This window comes from Halyomorpha halys, unplaced genomic scaffold, assembly GCF_000696795.3.
Source record: "Halyomorpha halys isolate HHAL.00 unplaced genomic scaffold, Hhal_1.1 Scaffold78.1, whole genome shotgun sequence".
Taxonomy (NCBI): domain Eukaryota; kingdom Metazoa; phylum Arthropoda; class Insecta; order Hemiptera; family Pentatomidae; genus Halyomorpha; species Halyomorpha halys.
Genome location: NW_027108467.1, coordinates 268945 through 277988, shown reverse-complemented (window position 1 = coordinate 277988; position 9044 = coordinate 268945). Strand labels below are relative to the sequence as shown.

The following is a 9044-nucleotide window of genomic DNA, read 5'->3' as shown; positions in this document are numbered from 1 at the left end:
GGGGGGGGAAAGAAGAAGAAAGTAGAGATTAAATAAACGTCCTGAAAGAATAAATATAAATAAAAATAATAACAATGATATTAAATGATAATAAATGAGCAAAGGACAAATCAGGACCACCTACCTGTTCAAAGCGAAAGGTTGAACAGAAGGCGACAATAAAGCGGAAGCGTGGAGGAGTGGAGAGGAGGTGGCCACTCGTTTAACAGCTATATTTCTATTTCAAATACGTTGCGTATACAGAAAGTAGTCATAAAGATATGACGAAAAATGAAAAATAATAAGAGAAGGATACAGAAATATGACAATAATAATAACTATAATAATTTTCTAATTTAGGAATAACTAAGTAAAATTAGAAAGATACATATTGTTACTAATAATACGAGTATATACTGAAGGAAATATAGTTAATCCAATATAGGATATAATAACAATGATTGTAAAATAAGTAACTAATGATAAGTAAAACTAAATAAAGAGTATTAAAAAAAAATAGAAAAAGATAAATAAGAAAAATAATTAGACAATGATAACAACTGTAGTTTTTATGTATCGTTTATATAACAAATAGTTATGAACTATTTGTTCTTTTTCTGACCGCAACCCTGACCATCTTCTTATATTTAAATTTTTACAGTCAACTATATATACATTTATATATAACTTATATAATTTATATATTACTTATATATGTTATGTAGATATGGCGGAATATTGTATATAAAATAATTTTAAAGACTGAATTAAATATTAATCATATCAATCTCCTTACTTTCTAAGAAACAAAATATTATTGTCAAAGCATTATGTCAATCCCATTCATAAGTCAATGATTATGTTAATTCATTAGTGAAAACGAATACAAATTGAACTATATTTTACAGTTATTACAGAATTATAAATGCTAATGAGATAATGAAACCATTTACCTGGACAACTTCGAACACCAACTCCAAATGGTGCATAGGAATATTTTAGTCCTTCATTTTCTTCAAGAAAACGGTCTGGGTCGAACACTTCTGGATTTTTCCAGTATTTTGGATCTTTATGCAGAAATTCCAATAGATAAATTACAATTGTGTTTTTGGGGATAATCGTTCCGTCTGAAAAAGAGTATATAATTAAAAAAGTATGTTATTCTGATCCTACTGAGGAGTTTGTAGTTCCATTTTTGAGCATTTTCGCTTAGACTAAATTCTCATTACAAAACATTTAATTTTTTCATTGATGCAAAAAAGAGAATAAATCCTTTATTTCTAACATATTTTAATAGATAGGAGATGATGTGCAGAATAGCCTTAGACTGAGTGAACCATTGTCTCCAAAATTGTTTGAAATGCTAGTGAGAATCATCAGGACTAACATCGGAGGAACAATTATGAATATATTGACATAGCACATATCTTTTGCAGATGATGAACTACGGCAGAAAACTCCAAGAATTCCAGGAAGCTGCAAATAAATTTGGTATTTTTATGTATGCCCACAACCATTCTTATAAAATTAACATTGGTCATAATCAGAGGACAAATGTATCACTTCATAAAACAGTTTCTCACTAACCGTCATTTTAGGATTCGAATTGGTTGTGATAAATCTCAAAATCATAAACAGCTCAATGGTGTCCTCAGGTTCTATCCTTAGTTCCACTTTATTCTCACTTGCGACAAACTATCTAGGGCTCAACTTACCAAGAGACATCAAACCTTAACTGTTTGCAGATGACTTAGCGATTATTTGCAGGTCGGAAAACGTCAATACCATTAAAAATAAGTTCTAAGAAGCCATAAACATAATTAAGCATTGGTCCACACCTATAGGCTTACAAATTTCAGCAAACAAATCATCACTTACAAATATATTTTCCTAAATGCTCCCCCAGTTTTATTATTTTTTTATTTTTATTTTTATTTTATTTTTTTTTTCAGAAACCAAACCCAACACTTCCTTTGGCAGAAAAAATCACTTTAGCTATCTCAACCATTACTGAAGTCTGACACTGAGAACCCACTCTGGACTCTAAAAAATCTAAAACATCTGTTCCATCTGTTCCATATGCACAAAAATAACACCTCATCGGTTGAGTATAAAGAATGGTTGTCTCGCTTAGTTGAAAATATTCCAGAACATTTTTTGATATACACTAATGGTTCCAAATTCTGAAAAATCAACCGCCTCGTCTTTCGTTAGTCACGATTCAACACAAAAATTTAAATTATATAACTTATGTTCAATATTTACCTCCGAACTACACGTAATATTTCATCAGCTCCCTATTTTTGCCTTTCAATAACTCAAAAGACAACTGTAATAATTTCATATTCAATGAGCTCCTTAAAAAGTTTGAGAAACATGTACCCGGAATATCCAGTCATAAGAATCCAATCTTCCCTATTAAAACTTTCAGATCAAGGTAAGTCCATAAGTTTCATATGGGTCCCAAGCCACATTGCTGGCATTGTTGGCAACAAGCTCGCAGACAAAGCTGCCAGAGAGGCATCCACGCTCCCTAGCCGGGGGACTGGAGTTCTTCGGAACACAGTAGGCCTCTTAAAATAAAAATATCGGAAATAATAGCAGGCCATGTTGAATGAAAGCTCTCCGAGTAAATTAAAATAAATCAAAAGAGAAGTAAAACTATGGTTGACACCATACCGATAGTCATATTGACACCATAGCCTATCTTCTATTTTAATAATGTATTTTATTATTTTTATTTATTTAATTTGTATTTTTTATTAAAGTTGGAATCATGTGAATGTGTGCGTGAGTAAGTGTAGCTTTATTGTAACAATCCATAGGCATTGATGACCACTAGGTTTTATGCTTTTAAACAAAAGCAAACAAAGGCACTCCAAATAGTACTATGTTTTCCAAAACCTCTCCTGCAAAGTCAGGCTCATGCATAATTATCAGGCCTGTAGTAATGATCAAAAATAGGTGAAGTTTATGAATATATAATCTGTTTATGATTTAATATATCTTCAGGATAAAGAACTCATTCATAATTCACTGTCACAAATATAACCTCAGTTAACTGTTTTAAATTTTGTTCAGCACTATGTTGATTTGGTTCAGTGACTGTAGGATGATGTGGGTTCAACTTTTCTTCAGATGCCTAGGTTATGCTATCATCAAACTTCTTATGAGGAACTTAACCTCTCACTACAACACTAACTACATTGAACACACAACACTCACTTATTTATTAATAAAATGACTCTACAGCCCATACAGGGTTTTGGTCTCCAAGACTTTCCTGGACCACTTATTTCTGTCAGCCTAACGTCTTCTCTAACTCCTATTGACCAGGTCTTCTAGCCACATGTAAAGAGACCTTCATTGTTCTTTTCTTCCTTCCATAAATTTAATCAGGAGCCTTCTAGGTTGTTGATTCTCTTATATTCTCTTTTCTAATATATCATTTGAAGGACCATTCCCACACTTTAACATTCTTGGCTAAGAACCCAAAATTCACTGCTATATGTTACTATTGACTGAATAATTGTCCGGTTTATCATAAACGTAGCATTGCGGGAGAGATTTTGAAAATTTAATACCTTTAAGACAGTACTTTAAGGACATAACAATAGCTGCCTGCTTTGCTTTAATTTCATACTTTATGATGCTTTTCAATGTAATAGCTGATTCTAGATATTTGAAATTGTTACATTGTTGAATGCCTTACCACATGTTGCAATATATAATGCAATGTAAGGGTTGTTTTGCTTTTCACTTCTGGAGGATCTATCTTGTTTTGTCAGCATCCTACAATTCTCGTAAAGCAATAGCTGACAAATTGAGTGTTCGTTACATGTATAGGCCATGTGCCATGTAAGCACTGAGGGATAGATCTAGTAGGCAATGTGAAGATAAATTGACTTGATTGATGTTGAACTCTAAACTAAACACACTGAACACTAAACACTCACTTATTTATTTATAAAATAGCTCAATAGTCCCTACAGGGCTTTGGTCTCCAAGGCTATCATTGCCTACTTGTTTTATTTATGGCCGACCATGAATTGATGGAGTAGAAGAAAAAAACCAAAAACAAAAACCTGCCTGTGAGGAAACAAAACTAAAACAAAAAACATAGATGATGTTGTGGCTAGTTCTAGAACCATATAGATCTAAAATTTAGGTCTAAGATAGTCATCTTTAGTCTAAAATTAATTCTTCCTTAAAGAATTTTTGAGTTTTATTCCTTTCAATCTGGATTGTATGTCATGGTCAAGGACGCCATCATTGATGGAGGTTTTTATTCTCCAGTAATTTAAAAAAAAACAACAAAAGTTTGGAAATTTATTATTTGAGAACCTCCTTTAAATTATGATAATCCTAGTAAAACATTACTCAAAGAGGTCATTATGCTTAAAATATGCTATACATGATATTTAGAGAAGGGAAAATCACTGGGAATAATCCTCAGAAATCCTGTCAAATCGGCTGGAAAAATTTTGTTCATGACCTTCTGCCTCAAAAACAAAAAAAAAAAAAGTTTTAGCTAATGTACTGGAAAAGTAAGAAAACATTTTATTCTATTTTTGTGTTTTGAGTTATTTCATTTAGGACTATTTTTCTATGAATTTTCAGGACTAAAAGAGCCCTGGACCTAATACTGTTGAAGTGTAAAGTTAAATTTCAATTTTTCATTGTATAGGACAATACTGTCAAACTATCACTTGTTTTCAGCTAAGTGTTATTCTCACTACTAGGTAATTGTCATTAAGATTATTGAATAAAAAAGATCAAAAATTGTCTATTTTGGCCTATTTCAAAGATTTTAAACATTAATAGGGGTATTGATGATATTGTGTTAAATAGGGGTATTCATGATCTTTGGTTTAACATGTTAAAGCGTGTTAAATGGAAAAACTCATGTTAAATCGAAAAAAATTGCCTTCTTTTACCGTGGTAAAACGAAATAACATTTAACATGGCTGAGAGTCTGTTACTTGGTCTGTTAAATGGAGAATGACGTCACACAATAGACCAGTTGAGATCGCCGCCATTTTTGCTGTGACAGCTCAGTTCTTTCGTGTGTTTGTGGTATTCATATCCCTGTTATTAAACCAGAATGGATAATTTTAATGATACTTTTGAGGGAAAAAAAAACAATGTAATTTCATTCTACTATCTGAAAATTTGTAAACGCTCGCCAGATAAAAATCTCACTATATGAACCATGTAATTATTCTTAGGGGACATATGTCCCAGAATAAAGTTATTTTTTCATTTCATTTCATAAGCTAAACTTTCACACAAATTCCACTTTTCACTCACTCTACGCATGTTGTAATTAATTACTTAAATCAAAACTGAAGTAAACAATAACATGAGGGTCTGGAAGGAAGGTTATAAACATAAAGGCTTATACAACAAGTTGCTGAGAAAATCCGCTAGGGGCTCTTATGCATTTAACGTTTAACGTGACTTCAAATAGGGCTGCTCACAATCTTATAGTTATAACATTTAACATGGTAAAACATTTTACATTTAACACAACATCATGAATACCCCTAATGTAAAATGTTTTACCTTGTTAAATGTAATAAGTATAGGATTGTGGGCAGCCCTATTTAAAGTCATGTTAAATGCATAAGAGCTCCTAGCAGATTTTCTGAGCAACTTGTTCAGTAACCTTTCCTGCCACAACTTCATGTTATTGTTTACTTCTAAGTTTTTAGTACAGTAATTTATTACAACATGTCTAAAATAAGTGAAAAGTAGAAGTGTAAAAGTTTGGCTACTGATTGTATTTTTTAAAAAGTCCAAAATACAAGACAAAAGAAAAAAACAAAACAAAATACAAACTACGAATAAGTAACCTAACACAACAACAAATAAAACAAGCTCAGCTGGTCTGTTTCGTGACGTCATTCTCCATTTAACAGAACTAGTAACAGACTCTCTGTCATGTTACATGTTATATCGATTTAACATGGCAAAAGAAGGAAATATTTTGCCATTTAACACGCTTTAACATGTTAAACTAAAGATCATACCTCTGATGTTGCAGTGAATCTTATATGGTAAAAATAAAAACTAAACATACTTTACTCTCTATAAAGGAATAAGTAAAGCCATAAAAGATAAGAGTTGACTCTCCCGTTTCCTAGGTTTATGTTGAGCTAAATAGGAATTTCTTCCATTTATATAATTATCTGAAACACTGTTCATTAGATTGGAAATATAAACTAAACATAGAATTATATTTTCAGTAGTTTAAAAATTTGTGCTTTAATCAAGAAATTTGTACAAAACTTAACAAAGTTGATAGAAATAGAAAGTAGCTAATCATTGGACCCTACTCCCTTCATTCATATTATCCATTAAGCTCCTAATTTTTGACTTCACTTTTCCTAGAAATTTATCCTTTCAATTCAATTATTTCTCCCGGTTTTACAAGGAGAAGTTCTGGTAACGTCTATCGTGACCAAAAGAATCAATTTTACTGTACAATTATTAAAATTAAAATAACTAAATTATTATTTAAATTAGTTATAATATACCATGATACAAAAATTATTCAAACATTAAAAAATAAAATAAAATGTAACTCATGGACATTTAAATAAAAGGATGAAGTCCTTCGCAATTTAATTAAAAACTTGTCTAGAAAGATTTATGTAATTAGAAGTATAACGAAATAGTACTCACCTACTTCTATGTCTTCAGATGCCTGCTTTCCAACAAATGGAGGACAAGAAAATCTGAGAGATTCTTTGATCACCCTTCAAGAAAATATGTAATCTCATAATAACTCAACCTTTGTATTAGAATATTGTACTTATATATATTTTAAGGAAGATCCAATACATATAATTTGATATTTATTATATTTGTTCATACTTGGAAATGGTTCTGGCCAGAAAATATAATTTAATAAGGTAAAAATAATCAGTACCCAAACATGCCAAAGTTTCATGTGTTTATATTTAATTTATTTTTAATCTCTAATTACTTGAAGGGGATTAATAATATTGTCATTAAAATAAGTTTAATTCATGTGGTGTGATTGTACTATTTTTTTGTTTTTATTATTTTAAGAACTATGACATGATTTTTTTTATCTTTGGTAAACTGAAAAGCCATCGATTTTTACTATGAAAATATATATAATAGAATAGTTGTAATATTTCTTCTATTTAATGTGTATTATGAAATTTTAATCATACAAAATATTTTAATAAAATAACCTAAAAATCAAGTAGAACTCAAGAAGAATGGTAGATCCTCTTTTTAAATTTTGGGAAATGATAATTTTTTTATTTAAAAAACAAAGAAATCAATTTAATTAGATAAGTTCTAGCTTAAAAATGAAAGGTGTGTGGATATAGCATGGCACAATGCATTGCAAATAATTATGAAGGGAAAAAGGAGTGGCACGTGTTCACCCAAGTCAGTGGGGTGTTATTGAAAATGAACCAAAAATATTATTCAAACAAATCCAAAATTTGGCACAATCTCTGCTTATTCAACAATAATTCTTTGAGATTCAGTAAATTATTTTATATTTATTAAATGATGACAGTCAAACATCTCAACATATTAATTGTTCTTTGTAGCATTTTGTCATGAAGTCATATTCAAGGAAACCCTAAAACAATCATAAATATTATTTACATCTTAAAAAATTATTTGTTTAAAAATTGTGTTAAAAAAAAACGGAATTTAATCCATAAAAAAGAAAAATATTCAATTGATTAAAATTGCTGGTATAACTTTATTGTTTAGACCAGGGGTACTCAACCTTTTTTTCATGGGGACCACAAACAATTGTTAGTCCTTGTATCGTGGACCGCAAACAAAAAAATAAATAAATTAAAAAAAAATGTGTAATTATTTCTTATATTTTTGCAACTGTTATGGTACAAATTGAATTAAACAAGAACGAAAAACGGTGAATCCGAGAGCGTATATTTAAACATTTTTTTGTCATTTCCTGACGTTTCAGACATGTTGTGTCCGGGGTCACAAGCAGTTAATTAACACCTAAATAATTCGATTTAAACGAATTATTTAGGTGTTAATAAAAAACAAAATTTAAAATTAATGAGCTATTTACTGTAATGAAAAACGTTTGAATCCATTTATTGACCTTTTAAAATATATAAATTTAAATATTATAAGAACAGGCTTTGATCGAGTCTGGCACCCAGGACTGCTATACAAGATCCGTAAATTCTTACCCCCTACATACTTCCTCATTATCCGTTCTTATCTATCCGACAGATTATTTCAAGTAAATCACGACAGCGCTTATTCATCCCTGTTTCCTCAGTCTGCTGGTGTACCTCAGGATAGTATCCTTGGTACTATCATTTATACAATTTTTACAGCTGACATCCCAACCCGTCCTAACACTATCCTCACCACGTATGCCGATGACACATGTCTATCGTCAGTGAACAATGATCCTTACATTGTATCCCAAACCCTCCAATCCCACATCACCACCCTTGAAGAATGGGGCCAAAACTGGAGGATTAAAATTGATTCCAATAAATCCCACCAAATCACATTTACCCTCGACGTAAACACTCCATGACCTCTTGCCCTACAGTATCCTTTAATAATAACCCACTTATTCCTGTCGAACAGATCCGTTACTTAGGACTACATCTCGACAAACGACTGACATGACCTCATACAAGACTAAAAAGACAAGAAACTGCTTGTCGATTCCGACTATTACATTTACTAGACAAACGGTCTAAATTGCCAATCTATTTCAATAGACTGATCTACATGACTATTATAAGGCCTATCTGGACATACGGAGTTGAGCTTTGGGGCTCCACTAAACCATTAAATTCCTCCAGGATCCAATCCTTACAGTCCAAAATCCTTAGTGCTCATTACTTTGTCACAAATCAAGTCATCCATCAGGACCTCAATGTTCCATATGTTGCCGATTTGGCCAGAACCAGATACCGTTCCTTCCATGGTAAACTTCTCAACTACCCAAATCCACTTGTTTCTAACCTGGCTTCTCCTTCATTACCTAATAATCCTCCTAGGCGTCTGAAAAGAAG

General features: G+C 31.3%; 1 protein-coding gene across 6 annotated transcripts in view; it reads right to left on the bottom strand.

Moving 5' to 3' along the window:
- The window catches only part of LOC106692934 (cytochrome P450 4F5), a 59920-nt gene that overhangs the window by 2846 nt on the left and 48030 nt on the right, over nucleotides 1-9044 (bottom strand). For 4 of the 6 annotated variants that reach the window (XM_067046789.1, XM_067046790.1, XM_067046788.1 and 1 more), the window contains 2 exons: nucleotides 6667-6740; nucleotides 933-1106 (listed from right to left, as the gene is read on the bottom strand). In XM_067046789.1, coding sequence (XP_066902890.1) covers nucleotides 933-1106; nucleotides 6667-6740 — 248 coding nt within the window. Of the gene's footprint in view, nucleotides 1-932; nucleotides 1107-6666; nucleotides 7607-9044 lie in introns of those variants that run through there. The other 2 variants (XR_010843251.1, XR_010843250.1) reach the window with 2 other exon arrangements.